The following is a 21,482-nucleotide window of genomic DNA, read 5'->3' on the forward strand; positions in this document are numbered from 1 at the left end:
GATGGAAATATCAAATGGGAAATATATCCTTTTTGAAATACATTACTTGGATATCAAGTCACCAACAAAATAGATATATGGTTTACTTACTTGAGATAAAAGAATATTAGGAAATTAACGAGTTTCACCATATATATAAGTTCACTATCCACACTTTGGTTTTGCATAATTTTCTTCCCACATTACCTTCACAAATTCAACCTAATCATCAATTTTCAATTAAATGTTCTTGATTCAATGTGTAGGATCTAAATCCAACAAGAAGAAGATAAAGAGAAAAGCAAGCTCATGGATAATATTGAATGAAGAAGATAGGGATTAGAACTTGGTTCAATATTTGTATTCTTCTTGGTTTCATATCATCCAGGGTGCTTGTTTTCTTCTTTGACTTTTTCATAATCACTTTTCTTATTGATGGTTTATTCAATTGAATAAACCGGTGAAGATCTTATGGAAATTGATATTATTGATCCATGTTGTTGCTATTTTTTTCGGTCTTTGTAAAAGAGTGCAATAGTTTAGAAAAATATTGTAATCACTATTTGGATCCTATTGTTCATGTGATAAGATCTGATTCTTTTAAAATGAGTGATTCACTTTAGAGTGTAAAGTGATTAATATCAATTGTTAGTAAATTAAAAATAGATATTATATGTACATTATAAACAAATCACAACTTGTTACAATTACAATATGGATTTCTTCACTTTACACTTTATTCACTTTAGAGATTCAAATCCATGTGATAGGGTTAAATAAATTTTTGATCCATTTAATCATCTCAAATTTTATTTTTAGTTTCAATATGAAATATTTCACTTATATATGGAAGGATAGAGAATTATACTTTTCTATAAAAAATATTTTAAGAATTTGTCAAAACACTTTGAAATCATTAAAAAACCTTCATATATATATATATATATATATATATATATATATATATATATATATATTAAGTTATCTCATATTTATAATTATAAAAGCAAATTTAGTTTATTTTTTAAGTTCTCCCACTAAATATAAGTGACACCTAACAATATCCTCTAATTTGGAAATATATGCGTGAACAATTTTATACTCTCTCTAATATAATTTTGTTTCTCTGTGTAGCTCTTTTTTATCCTCTAGAGTTTAGACAAGAACTTCGAGCTTTAGATCATTAAATTATTAACCTCTAGACAACATAGATAAACAGGAAATCAAAGTCAACACTTCACTCTATAGAATATGATACATGTTGAAGACTTCAATCATCTTTAGGCCAACAGCTATAATATCAAAAAAGAGTAAAATTACAAGTGTCATCATTAAAATAAGTCTTTGATCATTTAAATATCTCAATTTCATATTGTTCATGTGCTATGGAAGATGCATTTAAACTAGGGTTGAATTATAAGTTTTTATCCATTTATTTATATATCTCAAAATTCGTTTTTAGTTCCAACTAGATCTTCGATCTTTGTGATGAACAAGTCTATCAGTTGTAATATCTAACCGCAAAATAAATTATACGAACACACAATACGATAATAGATAAGTGGTATGATAAAAAGTATTAACATTAAACATTAATTTCCTTAGATCTTTAACCAGTTCAATGCATGGATCTCACAAAAAGCTTATATTATAGTTATATTTTGATGAGTTAAATATGTGTTTGAGATATATAATTATTTTAAGTCAACTTGTGTATACTCTTCACATTTTTTATCGAGATTTTGTATTCATGTTTATATTATTATAAGAATATCTTTCATAAAAATTAAGATATTTTAAACAAAAGATGAATTAATTATGAAATTTTACGCTCAAAAAATTCATATTTAATTCATCTCTTATTAAAAAAAAATAAAACTTTTGTAAAAGAGATTTTTATAATGTATTAAACATGATTGTGAAAAATTATTCAAAATTTCAAAAATACTCTTGAGTTAACTTGGAAGTAGGGACCAAAAGTTGTGACAAAAAACATTTGGGAGATCAAAACTTGTTAATATTTGTCATAGGAACCTAAAAAGTAGTTTTTTTGCTTATAATGGTGACTAGACAGTATACTAGAGTTCCTAGGTTTCATCCTCAAATCCTTCGTAATAATAAAAAAAAAAAAAATACTATGATAAGCTAAATATTAGTAGAAACAAAATACAAAATTTAAGCTATTGGTTTGTCTTGATCATGGTATCAGAGTCAGGTTAAAAAATGCAATATATGCATTTGACTCAGACCGACGCTAGGCATGACGGCGAGTGTTAAATATGTAATTATATTGTCGGTAAAAATTATTTTTATTTTATTAGGGGTTTATTTTTACCATAAGAGCCGGGCTATAAATTTGTAACCATAAATTAGGCCCATGAGAGTTATCCTTTCAAGGTTACCTACCATTTATAGTTAATGCAAACACAATTTGTCAAACTATCATTTTTAAATGTTCATAAACACAAACACTTGTATCTGTGAGCATAATTCAGTTAACATGACATTGCATAATATGTATATAGGATTGGAGTTCGACCCCTAGTACTCCGTCTTATTCATTTTTAAAATGTGAAATTGATCTAGCTATCAAACTACTAAAAAAAAAGTTCAAAAACACTAAAAAAAAAAATAAAAAATCAAAAGGATATTCATGTATGTCCATTAAACTAATAATTAAAATTTAAAAGGATATGTTCATTAAAAAAAAATCAAAAGCTTTTTTTTTTTTGACAATATGAAAAGCGTATGTTAGAATTTTTAAAAAGTAAATAATTAGAGTAAAAAAAAGTAAATAATTTTGGAGTAAGTGAAGCAACTAGGAAGAAGGAAGTAAAACTTTTAACAAATAAAGAGAAAAAAGAAGTAGTAAGTTGATCTTGGAGATAGGATGATAAGCCCATTTTTTATAAACAAATTTGAACGGTTGACTTCCTCCAAAATTAAGTCCTAAAAATAAGGTTTATTGAAACAAAAGAAAGTAGAATCTATTAATTAGGTGCAGTTGGAAGGTAAAATAATGGTAAAATCAAATGGGAAATATACCTTTTTGAAATACACTATTTTTTGAAATAATTACTTCAGATACAAGAATATTAGGAAATATTGTTTACAACATTATAAGTTCTATCCACACATTGGTTTTGCATCATTTTTTTTGCACATTACCTTCACAAATTCAACCTAATCATTCACGATCTTTCATCAATTTGCAATCAATTGCTCTTGATTCGATGTGTAGGATCTAAATCCAACAAGAAGAAGATAAAGAGAAAAGCAACTACGTGGATAATATTGAATGAAGAAGAGGATAGAAATTGGAACTTGATTCGATATTTGTATTCTTCTTAATTTCATTTCATCCATGTATTTTGCTTTTCTCTTTGTCTTTTTCATAGATAAAAATTTATTTGTCAAAGAGAAGAGATAAATATTCAATCTATATTGATGTGTAAATTGAATAGTTTAGAAAAATGTTGTAGTCCCTATTGGATCCTATTGTTCATGAATCATGACACTTTGAAATCATTAAAAAACACTTTATAATTTCAGAAGAAGATAAAGAATGATATTTTCTATAAAATTATTTTAAGAATTTGTCAAAAGACTTTGAAATCATTAAAAAACCAGCTGCCCCATTTTTATTTTTTTTTTTAAGTTCTCGCATATCTATAGTTATAAAAGCAAATTTAGTTATTTTCATGATACTCTAATGTGCCTTTATTCATCTGTGTAGCTCTATTCTATCCTCTAGACCGGAACTTCAAGCTATGGATACATTACACTATTATTCTCTAGACAGCACAAATATACATAAAGTCAAAGTATTTACTCCAGCATCTAGATACATGTTGAATATTACGATCATCCTTTAGGTCAACAATTATAATATCTGGAAAGAGTAAAATTACATTACATGTGTAATCATAAAAATAAGTTTTTGATCGATTTAGATATCTAGAAATTCCTATTTTTCATGTGTGCTAAGGTAGATGCATTTAAATTAAGGTTAAATTTTAAGTTTTTAATCTATTTATATATATCTCAAATTTCGTTTTTAGTTACAACTATATCTTCGACCCATGTTATCAACCGTAATATCTCACAATACAATGATAAAAATATATTCATTAAACATTAACGTTTTAAGTTTATATTTTTCTAATAATTTCTATATACACCTGAATGACATATTGTCTGTGTTTAAAACAATTTTTATCTATCTATATATATTATAGATTCACTTGAATGGAGAAAAAAAATTTAAAATATTTTAAAAGTCACTTTTATAATCGAAGAATAATTCAACACATCTAAAAAAATTATCATTTTTAATACAATTTATTATAAAACGCAACTTTTTTTTTTAAAACATTCTAATCAAACCCGTGCAACGCACGGGTTGAACACCTAGTGACAATGTATATGAAAAAATATGAGTTTTGTAGAGATGACACATAAGCATAAGAGTTTTTGTAGAGATGACACATCAGCAAAAAAAAAAATTTGCTTTACAATTATATTTTTTCTCTTATAATTTGGGACAAAAAAATGGGCTTTTTTCCTTTATAATTTGGGACGGAGGGAGTATTTCAATGATAGTCAAATATTCAAATCTATCCATAAAATGACTCCTATTATGGCGGTGTCTGAAGAATCAAAATGGTAACTTTTCTCAAAAGATGCACAAGCATCATAATCTGGTGAATTTTGTACCGCATTCACAGAGCATGGTCCATATGCAACAAGGAAATATAAGATATATGACAGAATCACATGACAAGCGAATTTTCTGGCCAACTGCGACAATCCCCTAGTCGAACCACAATAACATGTTGTTAGATTTTTCCACATCATACAAAACAACTAAAGCATGAAATGTTTTCGCTGCTAGAAAATAATTAGTTTAATTTGATACACTGTCAACAAATCACAACCGGTAGTTATGATCAAAGTCGGACGTTTTTGTATAATCTGACAGCTATGATTGATTGACAGCGTAGAAAATCTTTACAAGGGCTGTTTATATGAATTAAATCCAAAATTAATAAACACATTTTTGCAAACATAAAAATGACAAGTAGCCAAACATAAAAATAATGAAACTGTGAAAGAACATTTTGAGAAAAAAATGTCATTTAAGAAAACCTTACATTAATTTATAAATAAATAGCAAAAGGCTGCAAAAAAGGGGTAGGTTTAGAAATTAAAATGACCAAGTACTAAGATACCAAAAAATTAACTAATTGCAGTTACACTTCACAGCATTGATTACATAACAAGTAATTCCATTCTTGACACCAACAATATGTGATAGGAGTGATGAAAACAAGAAGAAGAAGGGAGGATTACGGAAAGCGTCAAGTGGAGATTGAAAAGGTTTTCGTTTGACCCTGACGAACACATGCTTGAGTGGAGGAGCAGTCAAAGAGCTCTCGGTCATGTTTGCTTCTGAGTCAGCCCCAACTGGTTGGAAACAAAGACCTTTAATTTCAGCTTTCACCTAACACAAGAGTTACTGCAATATATATGTGTGTGTGTGTATATATACTCCTCTGTCTTGTCGTTTAAAGTACGTACACATCTTAAAAAACCATGGAGTGTGCTAAATTCTATGATAAGTGGATTGGCTGAACTGAAAAATGATGGCAGTTGTTATGGTAACCAATAGGGAGGGTTGGCTTTGGTCGTATTATCTTTGGAGATGCAGGGGAATGGCATATAGTTTTGTGGGTGATATTGGATCTATAAATAATCTTCATAAACATTGGTGGAAATATAAACGGGTTTGATCATTTTTAGAATCACAGTTATAGTCTACAATTGAGTGTAAGGCCGTGAACCTGGTCCCCTCAATCCAGTTCAGCCAGTTAGTATATGAATTTTGTGTGCATCATTATGGTGCAATAATCACTGAAATTGGTAACTAGATTAAATGTCATGGAGAGATTTCTGCGAAGGTGGTAATAAAAACCTCTAATAGACATAAGGAACATTGTTATTGGCAGATGGTATAGAGTTAATCTATGTATTATCCGTTATACCAACATATATATCCACATTATATTATAAATTATGAAGGCAATGAACGATCATATGAAAGTTCATGTGAAATGCAGGGACTCCTAGGACATGTTTTGCATCAAAATCCATAAGTTATTAACTAAAAGCTAAAGCTAAAGCTAACGTATAGATTAAAATCGTCATCACGTCATGTAATTAATTGGGAAATAACTAAGTTAAACTTCTAGCGTACACTGAAAATTGTTTGAGATGGCCAACAAGGGGAAGCCAAAAAGAGTGAATTGGGGGAGGAACTCTTATCAATGGATGGAAGCAGTGTTGTCAACCGCGGATGCAGAAAATTAGGGGTTCAAATTCCGCTACACAGAGTGATATAGTACCACTGTAGCCACTATATGACAACATTTTGCACTAAATAGTGATTCGTTCAAATTCCACTAGGCTATAGAGCCGCTAGTGAGAAACCACAAAAAATGATGTGACACTACTTGTTGATAAACCTTAGGGTGTTTGGATACAGTTTTAGAGAGGATGGACGGACTTATTTTTCTTATCTAACATGTTATTCTCTCAAAAAAAAATTACAATCTCAAATATATACGAAAATATAGACTTATCCATCCATCATAATGTGTTTGATAAAGCAAATAATCAACATAACAAGATAGAGATACAAAACACAATTGAAAGGGTAAAAATAAATGAAACTAACCATTTTGAGAAGAATCCGAGATTGATAAATTTCCAAAATCCAAGAGAGAACGCTTCAATGGCCTCTCATTAATTTCCAAACCTACATTGCCACTTAGCCCTGCAAAACCTTAAATCAACCCAAACACACCCTTAACAATTGGATTTTACATTTGACATCTTAGCTTAATTAATTATATATGAGTACCAAATATAGCTCTTTTAAATATACAATGTTCGGCCAGAGGTAAGTAAAATTTATATGATAATTGTTACATTCAGGATTCAAACTCAAGTTCTCGCGAATGATTTGTCATTGAGTAGAGTTCATTAATCATTTGAGTTCAATCAGAGATTATTGTTTTGAGAGCAAAGAGTAAGTAATAGTAGTAATTTGTGAAGCACGGAAACTCCTCAGATTAGGGCTGTGTTTGGGAAGACCAATAAGCTAGCTTATAACTTATAAGCTACAAGGTCTGTTTGGTAACAGTTTTTAAAAAAGAGCTTATAGCTTATTTTTCAAACGCTATTTCAAGTAGCCGATAAGCTTAAGTTATCCCCTATAAGCTAGCTTATCAACTATCTGCTATTTTAAACAGAGCCTAGGTGTATCCCAGTGACGGACACACGTCGGTGTCAGACACAAACACATTGAATTGTGTCATTTTCTCAAAATTATTATCGGTATTGACGTGTCAGTGTAGTGTCTGGTGTCAGTGTTTTGTTTCAAAGATAGTAATAAAAGTAAAAAAAAAAAAAAACAGCATAACATATACCACTGTCATCAGAGATGGATAAATTTGTAAAATCCAATAGAGAACGTTTCAATGGTCCCTGATCAATTCGAAACCCTAGAACGGCATACAAAAGCGTTGTTACATTATTACATGAAAATGAGAAAAACAAAAAGAGGATTAGAGAGATTGAAAGGGTTTACGTCTGGGTGGTTCAGCCAGTGACGAAGAGCTTTTGCGATCGAGGTTCTGCATGGGTTCCAAGTAAAGAATGACTTTAATTTCAACCACACTCGCTACTATTTTTTCAAAGTATTATTTTACTGACTCCTGAGTCGTGACTTGCTTGAGAAGAAGAAGAAGAAAAGGAGAACGATATATATATATATATATATATATATATATATATATATATATATATATATATATATATATATATATATATATATATATATATATATATATATATATATATATATATATATATATATATATCGAAGAAACATGCTGATGTGTCCTGGAGGGTTAGGTAAACATTGCGAATTATATCATCTTTTGTTTAATTTTGGATTAATTCATTATATTTATTTTAGGTTTTAATTTGGTTTCTCGTGTTTAAGAAGTTTTAAGTTCGTGTTAAATTTTTGTTTAAATCATGGACTTGTCTAATGAATTTGTGTACGTGGACCACTCAAGAGAGTATATCTGAAAGTTTTAGAAGAAATTAACTCAAAATTTAACAAAAAAGTTAAAAAAAATTGACTCAAAATTTAACGAAAAAGACTAACTTATGTTGAGATCAATAACAAAAGGAACTAACTTTAAACTTTTTAAACATAAGAGACCAAATTAAAACATAAAATAAACATAATATGCAATTAAACCTTTAATTTTAGGTTTAAACGCAATCTTGACCGATTGCGTTTCACAATTGTGTGATTTTGACTCTCAAGTTTCAATTGTTTGATTTTAACCACTAAGCTTCGTAGTTGCTCGATTTCATCCCCATAAACTTGAATTGCTCAAGTTTGGCCTTCAAATTTACTCATTTTGCATTTGCTAACCCCTGTTGACTTTGTTGGATAAAAATTACTTATGCGGCATTTTAATTTTTTTAATAAATAAAATTCAATTAAAAAGATGGATTAAAATTTTTTAAAAATAAATGACATTGTCTTTTAAAAAAGAACTTATAATTTTTTCTTTTGTTATATGTAGTTTCTAAAATAATTTTGTTATAAAGAAATACTCGTAGTTCACAATTTTTTGAATAATTTAATCTTCAAAGATCAAAATCTCATCTCATAATTATAAAACTATTTGTCAAAAAAATTATAAAACTTAAAAATTCAAATAGATAAATTTTTATCTTTTTTTTCCTTTCACAAAAGATAATTTTTTATCAATTGAAATTTTATTACTTGTCTCCTATGAAGCCCCGATACGTGACACGATACCGATACGATACGACATCGATACGGGAAAATTTTCAAAATTCTCGATACGATAAGGCCACGATACGTTATTTAAAAATTAAATATATATAAATGCACAATATACAAACATAACTAAAATTGATAATGATAAAAAAATTAACATTCAAATTACTCAAATTGAGCAAACAAGTAACAATTACCCAAAAAGGGGAGTGAGATGAGTAACTTAACTGGTTAAGCTAATTGAGCTAAGAGTTAAGGAGTTGAAGATTCAGGTTCAAGTTTTGACAAAGAGAAAAACTAACATAACAATATAATATCCTAATAATTTGCTTATAAAAAAAATGTACTATCCAAAAATATAGTTGGTAACATCATATTTTAACATTCAATACTTAAAGAAAACAATCAGTCTCATTTCCATCATTAAAGAACATTAACTGTCCGATACTTTTTCGATACGCGTATTTGAGAAGTATCCGACACGTATCGGTTATATTTTTTTTAAAAAAATAATATTAATTTATGATACTTTTCCGATACGTGTATCAGAGAGTATCGGTATCGAGTACGTATCGGACTCGATAGTTCGCCATCGGAGCTTGCATTTCTTTTTGTATTATTTTGGCGTTTACAACCCATCAGCAAATGAAATCACTCGTGTTAGGGGCTGAACTGACTGACTGACCGATTCTCAAACAAATATGGCGGAAACCTCTTCGTCTCCGGCTGCTCCACCCAAACCTGTTGTCGTTAGGGTCAAACGAAAACCCTCTCAATCTCCTCTCGATGCTCTCTGTATGTAATCTAACCCTACCTTCTTCTTATTCTTCTTCTCTTTTTCTTTTTTTCGTTCTCATTCAACAAAGCTTTTTTGTTCCTTTTTGCATGTCAACTTAGGGTTGGAAATCAATGATAGGCCATTGAAGCGCTCTCTCTTGGATTTTGGAAACCTTTCACTTTCTCATTCTTCTCCAAACGGTATGTTAAAGATTCAATACCTTAAGCCTATGCTTCGATTTAGGGTTTTGGAGGAGGAGAGTATTTTGGACTTTATTTATTTTAGATTTAATGCTTATATGTTATTGCAATGTCTTTGAAGGGCTGCCAATGTTATGGATGGAAGTTTAGATCTTCCTCTCCATCCTAAGGTTAACAAAGTAAAGACTATATCTGAACTTTTGGACATTGCAGCTTCAGGGAGTAATATGGTAAACAACGTCTTATTTCCTTTATAGGTAATCTATTGTTTAATTAACAACACCTGTTTTCATACTTTCGAGTTTATGTGCAGAATGCTGTCTACCATTGTGCTGCAACTGTCGATGACATTTTAGTGAAAAATGGATGGTATTATGTTTCATGTCCAGATTGTAGAAAAACTGTTTCTCCCACTGAAACAAATTTTAGGTGTGACCATTGCAAAGTTGATATAGAATATCCAAAGACTAGGTACTTTTCCAAAGACTAGGTACTTTTTTGAACCTATAGTACTTGAAAAATATAATCATGTTATTGGTATATGTATTATAGGTTCCGTTTAGAGCTTCAGGTGAAAGACCGTACCGATACAGCCATATTTGTATTGTTTGATGAAATTGCTGAGCAGGTGGTCCATGTTAAGCTAGGTGACCTCACCTCAAATTTGGAAAATGTGCGTATATGTGCCTATCTAAATTGATATTTCCATGTATACATGGTTTATAAAAAAAAAAAAAAGTATGCATTAACCTGCTCATCTAATAATACATGTCTTTCATATTTGAAAAGGGAAATGAGGGAAGCTCTGAACTGCCTGAACAGCTCCTTAATATCATTGGTACCACACACGTTTTCCAAGTTAGAATGAGTTCTTACTTTGAAAGTCGTGGAAGGCGAAGTTTTACGGCAAATAAAATTTTGAAGCCGACTGTCAAGGTGGTTAACATTGTGGTGTGGTAATATCATTTTGCTTGCTAATAAATTTGATGCTATTTATAATTCTCCATATAATTTTCTGACTTTCAGTTAGAGCCGGAAGACACCGTGGCCAATGTTTGTTCTCCCTCAAGTGGACCTCCTGCTGTTAAGACGCCAATTTTGGCACGGAAGAGGAGAAGATTGATGTAAGATGTTACAAATTATATTTTTATTTGTCTTTGAGCAGTGTATGCTAAAACATTACTTGACTACTTTTTCAGATTGCATTCTTCACCGGACTCGGCTGATGTGGATCAAAAGGATATTGTGGAAGATTTGGATGACTGAAGAGTGAAGCTTGGGTTGGAAGAAGTGGTCGATATTGTGTTTTAAGTGTTTTTTAAAAGTTTGTGTGTTTTTGGACAAGTTTATGTTTTTGGGCCTGTTTGCATTGTTGGTGTGTTTATTTTTTTATATCATTTTCAAGGTTTTTATTCACTTTTAAGCTTTACGGTGTTGAACACCGGGTATTAATGAAATTTATGTTTTTGGAGTTATTTATGTTGTGTATTTGTTTTGTTATCTTATTTTAAAAGTATAATTTATCTTTTTTATCCGCTTGATCTTCCCAATGTTTCTACACTGCATATAGTATAAAACTTATATTATTATTACTCTGCCGTATTATTTGTGCGGGTAAAAATCTTAAAATAATATGCATGGGTTGAATTTGGAAAGCTGGACAATATAATTATTAAATTATAAATCAAAATCTTTGAATATATAAAGAATATGAAAAAATATAACAAATATTAAATTTGGAAAGAAAAAAATTATGACACAATTGTTTTACATACTTGGTAAAACTGTGTCAACTAAAGACCAAAAAAAAAAAAAAAAAAAACTATGTAAGCTATATGAATATATATGCAACTTCTATTATGAAACTCTATTAAGGTAGGCTATTTATGTGCTTCTAGGACTCTCATTGCACACTTGAATACTATAAGCTATGAACAAATTTGTCAAAATTTCTATTTTATATTATACTTATTATTTTTGGGTTGAAAAAATAAACCATTGGCGAAAATAAATCGCATTAGTCCCTTTTTAAGTGACTTATAAGCATGATATATGAACTCTAATGACTAATAAAAAACTCTAATTATTTTAGGTTTAGTTGGATCAGTAATAGTTAGTTTAGTACCTGAATTTCAAACTGCAGACTTGCATGTAGGGCTACAACAGTGCAACTAATGGTGAACAGATGCTCATACTTTTGCGAATTTTTGACATGAGGTCCTGTGCATCTTCTTGAGTATTTTGACTCCCAGTTTGTTTTCATCATCTGTTCAATTCTAAAGTATAAGATTTTTTCATACACAAGTTCTTGGTATTTTTACTTTAACAACAATGCAACATTAATAACTTTTCATCCTTCCTTTCAGGCTAAAACATCTCCATAACATCCTCACATGAATCATCTTCATTTGTGTTGTATTATTTTACTATAACAATAATAATAATAATAATAATAATAATAATAATAATAATAATTGTGAAAATTATGAATAAGAAACATTTACTATTTCCAACAATAATAATGATAATTAATCTTAAATGCATATATAAATATTCAAGCTATTCATGACAATAGTTATTTATATTTTTATTCTTATTCCTATCTCAATTATCATTCATAACAGCCAGAGTTAATGACTATTGTTTCTTCATCTTCACATTAGAAAATCAATCTCTCAAGTTTGTAACCGCAGTAGTTATAAAATATATTTAAGCCTCTTAATATTTATTGCCCATAAAAAGGAAAAAAAAAAAACTCTGAACCAGTCTCTCCTAATTTCAACAACTACTACTGATTCTCCTACCACTACAATCAACATATTTCACATGGGTATATGCACTTTTACTTTACACCATATTCCTAATCATTCTAATATAATATAATTCTTTTCCCACTTAAATCTTATGATATATGATTACTTGCATTTTCTCATGTTTCGTTCACTATTTATTTATATGTAAACATGTCTCACACTTATAATTTATCTTCCAATTGAAAATAGATATTATGTTTCTAATTTTCTGTCATGTTAGTTTAGCTATTGTGCAGTTTGCTTCAGTCAAAATCCAAATAGTTCCATAACAAGCTCTTTAAAACTTATAGATAGATTACATTGGCTCAAAACAAAAAAAAAAACTTATAGAGTACATGTATTGAACATTTCTATATGTTAGATGACCAACTTTATAAAGTCCTTTGTTTTTAAATGCTTTCAATGATTATTTTATTCTGAATTCTGTTATTTCACACTTTCAAAAACAGAAAACCAGCATAGAGAAAAACTTGCAGAATTTCGGCTTACCAGGCTCAAGAGGAAGCGACTACTTGCACTGAAACGCAATAAACAAATGCCATCTGCAAATACAGGTAAATTACAATGCTTCAGAAAATGGTAACATTATTTCAAACAAATACGTGTAAAAATAATAATGTAATCGATGTATTAAAATCAGCTTAACGAATACACTCAAATATATTTTTGTCGTTCATCTATGATCACTGGTTTATACATTTTGCATTCCTAATAAACATGTCATACATACTATAGTTCTTAACTATTTATTTTTGTTCATTGGTGACCGTTATTACATCAGAATTTTCAATACCAACAACTGAACAAGGCATAAATATTGCCAATACATTTGTTTAGTTTTCTCCCATTAACTTACAATATTTCATTCTACTATTTTTTATTTAAAAGTTTTTCAATTTTCCCCAAACATAGAAGTGGGAGATCAACATGGACAAAGAATTGCTGGATTTCGGCAAGCCAGGTTAAAAAGAAAGCAGGTGCTTCATTCAGGAAGGAATACTGGCAAACCAAGTGAAGCTGGCACATCAAGAACGCAAGACACAGGAAACAGTTCCAACAATATTTACAACACACATGAAAGGCGGCACACATATGGTTAGTGTTGTCTGTTTGGCTGAGTAATTTAACATTGGAACATCTAATGATAATTCATTATAAAACGTTAAATTTACAGAATTTGGACAAGCATATATGGATCTTGGCCTTCCAGATTTTCTATGTCAAAAATGTGGAAGTACAATGTGGTATGAAGAAAGGGCAAATAAACCAAATCGACCAAAGACCCCGGAATTCTCTATTTGCTGCCTACAAGGGACAGTTGTCCTGGACTTTCTAAAACAGCCGCCAGAATATTTGAAAGATCTCTTAGATTACAGAGGTGGTATGCGCTCGACAAAATTTAGAGAAAAAATCAGGGCATACAATTCTATTTTTGCGTTCACATCCATGGGTGCTAAAATAGATACAAAGGTGAACTCCACTCCAGGCCCATATGTCTATAAAATTAGTGGTCAGAATTACCATAGAATTGGAGGACTCTTACCTTTCCATGGACAGCCGCCTAAATTCGCTCAGCTTTATGTTCATGATACAGAAAATGAGATCCACAATCGATTGTCTTCTTTGAAGCCTTCTTTGAATAGTGGGGATAGTGCAAAAGATCTTGATGCAACCATTGTCCAAGGCATAAAGGACATGCTCGACATGTATAACCGGGTTGCTAGAATATTCAGAATGGCAAGAGATAGATTATCTGCACCAGACAACAAAGAAGTTCACATAAAGTTAATTGGTACAAGATCGGACAGTTCACGACAATATACAATGCCCGCCACGTCAGAAATTGCTGCTCTCATTGTCGGAGATTTTGGTCAATCCAATGGACGGAGAGATATAGTTGTAGAGCATAAGAGAAAAGGTCTGCAAAGGATAAAAGAATATCATCCTAAATTCATGGCAATGCAATATCCTTTGTTATTTCCATATGGTGAGGATGGATTTCACTTGGACATTTTGCATTCTCCAAATCCAAAAAAGAAAAAAACTAAAAGAACAAAGGTTACAATGAGAGAATATTATGCTTACCGAATACAACAAAGAAGTTGTGAAGCAAATACTCTCATTTGTGGTGGTCGATTATTCCAACAATATGTTGTTGATGCATACACGGCCATAGAAGAAGAGCGACTGCGCTGGTATAGACAACATCAAACAGTGTTGCGGACAGATCTATACAAAAATGTATGTGATGCAGTTGTCCGTGGAGATACAGTAGCTGCAGCAACAGGTAAGAGAACTGTTTTGCCCTCTTCTTTTACAGGTGGACCACGATATATGGTTCAAAACTATCAAGACGCCATGGCCATTTGCCGAACTTTTGGAAATCCTGATATCTTCCTGACATTTACTGCTAACCCGAAGTGGCCTGAGATTCAATATATGCTTCAGCGAATACCGGGTCAATCTGTAGATGATAGGCCAGACATTAAGATACGAGTTTTTAAAATGAAACTTGACCAGCTAATGAAGCACATAGTTGAAGGACAATACTTTGGCAAAGTAATATCAGGTAAAACAAATAATTAAATAAATATCCTCCAATTTTATGTAAATTATGAATTTAACATCAATATATTTCAAATTAATTATTTAGTCATATCATATTTTATGCATTAGTCATATTCTAACAAAGCTTTTGTTTATTTCTTAAATTTACAGCCATCTACACCATAGAGTTCCAGAAAAGAGGATTGCCTCATGCTCACATATTGTTCTGGCTGCACCCAAGTAATAAATATCCTACAACACAGGATATAGATAAGATTATTACTGCAGAAATACCGTCCAAAGAAGATGATCCAGACTGTTTTAATGCAGTGAAACAGTTCATGTTGCATGGACCATGTGGAGATGCAAACACAGATGCACCTTGCATGGTGGACCGTAAGAATTGCAATCGAAAATTCCCCAAAAAGTTTTCTGCTGAAACAGTAGTAGATGTGAATGGCTTTCCAACATATAGGAGGAGGGACAACGGAAGACATGTGAAAAAAGGAGACGTCAATTTGGACAACCGGTATGTTGTTCCATATAACCGAGGTTTGTTGCTGGCATTTCAGGCTCATCTAAATGTTGAATGGTGCAACAAGTCTAGAGCAATCAAATACCTGTTCAAATATCTCCACAAGGGCCCAGATAGAGCAACAATGTTGATCCAAGATAATGTTTCGACAAACAAAACAACAAATTCAACTGAGATAACAACAGTTGATGAGATCAAAACTTTCTTGGATTGTAGGTACAACATTTAACATTTTTTGACTAGATATATTTCTCAATAAAAATTCAAAAAAAAAGTTATATGCCTGATTGGTACACATATTGGTCCATTTTCATCAAATAATAGTTAAAATTGAATGTTATGATGACTGTTAGTATTAGAATATGCATCTAAATTAAATCAAGTATAACAATTTCACATTTTTTACAAAAAAAATAAATAAAAATAAATTGCAGGTATCTATCAGCGTGTGAGGCATGCTGGAGGATATTCAAGTTTGACATACACTACCGAAGCACGTCCGTTACAAGATTAAGTTTCCATTTACCAGAAGAAAACTCAATCACTCTAAGAGATTCAGATCGGTTGTCAACAATCGTTGCAAGAGAACGAGTAAATGAGTCAATGTTTACAGAGTGGATGAGAATGAATTCCATAAGCTCAGAAGCACGAAGGTTAACGTATTCTGAGTTCCCTAAAAAATTTGTTTGGGACAAAACACTCAAGAAATGGAAAAAAAGGCAGGCTGGAAACACAATTGGAAGAATTTATTATGCCCATCCAACCTCAGGAGAGAGATATTATTTGAGAATCTTGCTGAATATTCTTCGAGGTCCAAAAAGCTATGAACACATTAAGACGGTAAAGGGGGTCATTTATGATACATTCAAAGAAGCATGCTATGTTCTTGGACTATTGGATGATGACAAAGAGTGGAATGATGCATTCGAAGAATCATCTATATGGGCCACAGGTTCTCAATTAAGAGAATTATTTGTTACTATTCTGCTTTATGGAGAAGTAACAAATATAAGTCAGCTTTGGGAAAATAATTGGAAAATTTTGTCTGATGATATTCTCTACAAAAAAAGAAAATTGTTTCACCACTCTGAGTTGCAGCTGACTGATGAACAGATTCAATCATACTGCTTAATTGAACTTGAAAAGATTTTGGTGCAAAATGGAAAATACCTTTCTGATTTCTCTGGAATGCCGTTACCAAGTAGTATTGCCTCGGAAGCCATGGAGAATCGCCTTATTCTAGAAGAGCTGAATTATAATGTTATCGAGCTGATAAAAGAACATGAAAGGTGTCATCCATTACTCAATGACCAACAACTTATTGTATATAATCATGTTTTAAAAGCAGTCGAGACAAACATGGGTGGAGTCTACTTCGTATATGGCCATAGGGGAACTGGTAAAACTTTTCTATACAGAACAATCATTGCCAAACTCAGGTCAGAGAAAAAAATAGTGCTTGCCGTAGCTTCTTCAGGTAATCTTTATAAAAAATAAACTATAAAAAATAAATTTCCTTATTTCTAACGTAAATATGTATGTTTCCTTATTTTTTAATCATTTTTAGCCTTCATGTATTTAATATAAAAATAACTACTTATCTATACAACATATCTTAATATTATTTTCTTTAATACTATTGTTAATGTACTTTTGTGCTATCAAACTTATTTTTAATTTCTTTTATTCCTGATAGGTATTGCATCACTATTATTGCCGGGAGGAAGGACAGCTCATAGTAGATTTCAAATTCCACTAGATCTCTATGAAAACAGCACGTGCTCGATCAAACAAAATACTCATCTGGCTCAGCTAATGGTTCAAACAGATCTAATAATTTGGGATGAAGCACCAATGACTAAAAGATTTGCTTTTGAAGCTCTTAACAAGACACTTCAAGACATAATTGGTTACAAATTCCCAGAAAAGAAAAAACAGCCGTTTGGAGGAAAGACCATTCTTCTTGGAGGAGATTTTAGGCAAATACTTCCGGTGATACCAAAAGGACGGCGGCATGATATAGTTCAAGCATGTATCAACAATTCTGATCTGTGGGACCACTGCAAAATTTTTATGTTGTCCAAGAGCATGAGAGTCCGAGATACTACAGGTGAACAACAGGCTTCGACACGCGAATTCAATAAATGGCTCCTTCAACTTGGTGATGGAAACATTGAAACTATATGCAAAGATGGAGAAGAGATTGCATCATGGACAAGGATACCAAATCAATATCTTATCCAACCAATGGGCGATCCACTCAAACAAATTGTGGAAAGCACATATCCAAACTTAAAGCGGCATTTGTGGAATGAAGAATATCTCAGGGAAAGGGCAATACTCACTCCTCTAAATGAAACAGTTGATGAAATCAATAATTATATTGTTCAGATTACTGAAGGATCTACAAAACAATACAGGAGCTCAGATGAAATTGACAAAACAACTGATAACATATCAGAACAAGAGCTTATGTATCCCGTAGAATTTCTCAACTCCTTGAGTATTAATGGGTTTCCTAATCATTGCTTAGAGCTTAAAGAAGGAATGCCTATTATGTTATTGAGAAATATCAATCCTGCCTTAGGAATGTGCAATGGAACTAGACTCATTATTTTGCATTTGGGAGAAAGAATAATAGAAGCAAAAATAATTACAGGATCTAATGTTGGTTCAAAAGTACTAATCCCAAGGATTGTTCTGACTTCTGATGACTCTAAGTGGCCTTTTATCTTGCGGAGGAAGCAGTTTCCCATAAAGGTGTGCTACGCAATGACAATAAACAAAAGTCAGGGCCAGTCATTAAATTATGTGGGATTATATTTGCCAAAACCTGTATTTAGTCATGGACAGCTGTATGTTGCTTTTTCAAGGGTGACTTCACCAAACGGTTTGAAGATTCTCATTATTGAAAGTGATGAGAATTATGTACAACACACTAAAAATGTAGTATACCATGAAGTTTTTCATGGTCTTCCTCAATGTAAATATACTTGATAAGATAATAAATATTGAATAAGAAAAGGGGCAGCTTCAGCCTACTACTATTCCAATCAACCATTGAATATGTTACAAAAAAGAAAACATTGAATATGTTTGAACCATCAATGTCTATTAATCAAAGAATATAAACCAGTTCATGTCAGAGACCAAAATTTGACCAAAGATTGATTTAAAATACCAAATCAATTGATCACATACCGTATGTGCATAAGCCCCATTGTTGATTGCGAAATTTCTTCAACTGTTCGGCTAACCAACCCATGTTTCATGTCCAGATTTCATGGCCAGCGAAGAATTTCCTGTTGAAATAGCCTTTGAGTCAGTATTGGACGGTGCTTAAATTATATGTTGATTTAGTTGCTTAAATTAGAAAATGTTAGTTAATTTACTCTTAAACACTTCAACAATTTTTTATGAAACATTCATCAAAGTAAATGAAAGACCTGTGTGTGTTTGTGTTAGCCTTGAATTATCTTTTACATGAATTCAGACAAATTTAGAACTGTAATGTTAAATAAATAAAAGACTAAGTTATCTGATGTTCTCTTAAAAACTAAGTTATCATTTTTCAAATTTGAGGGATTAATTTTTTTTTTCCCGTCCATCTTAGTCTTCAGTTTTCTTAATTGTATTAGTAAAAGAAGTTCATTTTAATAAGTATTCTATGACTAAGAGCATTATATATGAGCGTTTTTTTTTCTTTCAAACAAACTTAACATATATATAATAAGCTGTAAGCTAACTTATTTGTGTTATCAAATGATTGAACTAAAGTGTTTAATGAGCTCCTTCTAAAATTAAATAGTTCGAGAGAACTCAAATTTTATCTATCTATTGACTGAACTCATTGATAACTAAGAGCCATTTTTAAGAATTGAAGGGCTAATATATAAAAAAAAAATCCAATTAATTAACCAATATTAGGTTGATTAACGGTCTCGCCTCAATGGAAACATGTAGTAAAATACACCTCCATATTTATAAATGATTGAATAAGTTATTATAGCAACATTTTCTAGACAATAATAAGTTATAATATGTAAGCTAAGGACCTGATTGGGAAAACAAAATATTTCCAGAGTTTAGAAACATAAAAATGGACAAAAGCAACTGAGTTATAAGAAAAGTTATTATACGCTAGAATTATTTGTAGTTTAGTTACACTAACAGTTACTTAACTAACTACCATCTACCATAGAATATTCAAATTTTAAATGGAAATCGGTTAACAACAATACCAAGCTTACAAAATCTTAAAAGGACTTTTCTAGAGCTATGACTTAATTCAGTAACAAAATCGAACAATTCATATTTGAAATTCAGTAAATCGGATTTAAAAGTTAACACAAAATGTGAGCCGAGCAATCTTCATTCAACCGTGTATACTATATTGCAGACTGCAGTGACAGTGTGATATTTTGATTACAGAGAACTCATTTCCTTCAGTTACCTGTCTATTGGCTGCTTCACTGGACTCAGCAAATTCTGGCCAAATCTTCAATAGCAAATAGCGGCTTGATGAAATTAATACTACAAGTCCTGTCATCAACCCAAGATGCCACATTTCAAAACCAACTGCAGATAAGAGAAAAAGATCTTAAGATACTTCACACATCATAATAAATACTTTTCAATTTCAATTTGCCAAGTATTTACCACAATAAACAAGCTCATTTTTATTTTCAACAGGCACTCGACAGAAATCATGCTTAGATCCATTAGAAGTCATATACAACCAAAATTATGAGAGATCCCCACATTTTCCTTTGCATTGCTCACTCAAATGTTTATTTCTACTTTTGGTGAGTAAGCCTATGAATCTATGATATGAGATATGATTCAATGATTTCAATCTCTGTCAAAAGCAAAAGGGTATGTGTTGTTCCAACTGAAAATTATTGCTATGAATCTATGTGTTATATTGTTCAGATTACTCAAGGATCAGAGACCAAAATTTGACCAAAGATAAATTTAAAATACCAAATCAATTGATCACATACCGTATGTGCATAAGCCCCATTGTTGATTGCGAAATTTCTTCAACTGTTCGGCTAACCAACCCATGTTTCATATCGATAGGAGATATCCCAAACCCTATAAACTCCAAACAAATCACCATCTCACTCAAGAACGAGTAGGTCGCGGAAAGATCATGCCCAAACACATAAACCAAACCCGCCGTCAGTTAAATTTTGTTTAGCATCACAGAAAGATCACGCAAAAAAACACAAACCAAACCCTCCCTCAAATCCATCTATCGCCACCATGCCCAGCGGCTGAATAGCAGAAAATGAATGGAGTTGGAATGAACACTACAGAGGAGAAACACGCTGAGAAACACGCTAACAGAGAAGGAAGAAGGGAATTGATTGCTGTTCAAAACAAAAAAGGGAATGGATTCTCTGCGCACTACCCATAGTACCCCTCTAATCATTTAATTTGTTTTTTTTTTTTGGCAAAACAAATATTTTAATTTGTTTTTTTTTTTTTGGCAAAACTAATCTTTCTCTACATATATGGAGTACCTTTGCTTTAATCTCTCAATGGCGGTTAATATGCATATATGCATATTGAACTTTAAAAAAATTAAATATCATATTATTTTATTCGATAAACAAATTATGAAATAAAAAATTTAATCAAATTTTAAAAAAATTAAATATCATATTATTTTATTCGATAAACAAATTATGAAATAAAAAATTTAATCAAACCCGTGCATCGCACGGGTTGAATACCT

At 31.2% G+C, this 21,482-nt stretch overlaps 1 protein-coding gene and 1 long non-coding RNA gene across 20 annotated transcripts; one reads left to right on the forward strand and one right to left on the reverse strand.

The window, feature by feature from the left end:
* Nucleotides 1–4,464: 4,464 nt before the first annotated feature.
* On the reverse strand, nucleotides 4,465–21,147 carry LOC123917117. Of its 19 annotated transcripts, none has more exons than XM_045968755.1 (11): nucleotides 20,743–21,115; nucleotides 20,193–20,317; nucleotides 18,941–19,041; nucleotides 14,743–15,121; nucleotides 14,201–14,410; nucleotides 13,147–13,199; nucleotides 11,970–12,110; nucleotides 7,631–7,676; nucleotides 7,470–7,544; nucleotides 6,716–6,823; nucleotides 4,809–5,445 (listed from the first exon to the last, which is right to left on the reverse strand). In XM_045968755.1, exons 7-11 carry the CDS (start codon nucleotides 12,108–12,110, stop codon nucleotides 5,222–5,224), a joined length of 594 nt encoding a protein of 197 aa, XP_045824711.1. In that variant the 5' UTR covers nucleotides 13,147–13,199; nucleotides 14,201–14,410; nucleotides 14,743–15,121; nucleotides 18,941–19,041; nucleotides 20,193–20,317; nucleotides 20,743–21,115; the 3' UTR covers nucleotides 4,809–5,221. The 19 variants fall into 19 exon arrangements, 10 of the variants coding, with proteins under 10 accessions (XP_045824713.1, XP_045824709.1, XP_045824711.1 ...); XM_045968754.1 differs by having other exon boundaries at nucleotides 14,201–14,577; XM_045968753.1 differs by lacking the exons at nucleotides 14,201–14,410; nucleotides 14,743–15,121 and adding an exon at nucleotides 4,474–4,792 and having other exon boundaries at nucleotides 5,332–5,445; nucleotides 20,743–21,147.
* LOC123917125 lies at nucleotides 9,503–10,435 on the forward strand. Its single transcript, XR_006812377.1, has 3 exons — nucleotides 9,503–9,661; nucleotides 9,764–10,074; nucleotides 10,158–10,435. It is a non-coding gene; the product is annotated as an uncharacterized LOC123917125 (long non-coding RNA).
* Nucleotides 21,148–21,482: the final 335 nt, after the last annotated feature.

The sequence above is a fragment of the Trifolium pratense genome, linkage group LG3 (genome assembly GCF_020283565.1).
Source record: "Trifolium pratense cultivar HEN17-A07 linkage group LG3, ARS_RC_1.1, whole genome shotgun sequence".
Lineage (NCBI taxonomy): Eukaryota > Viridiplantae > Streptophyta > Magnoliopsida > Fabales > Fabaceae > Trifolium > Trifolium pratense.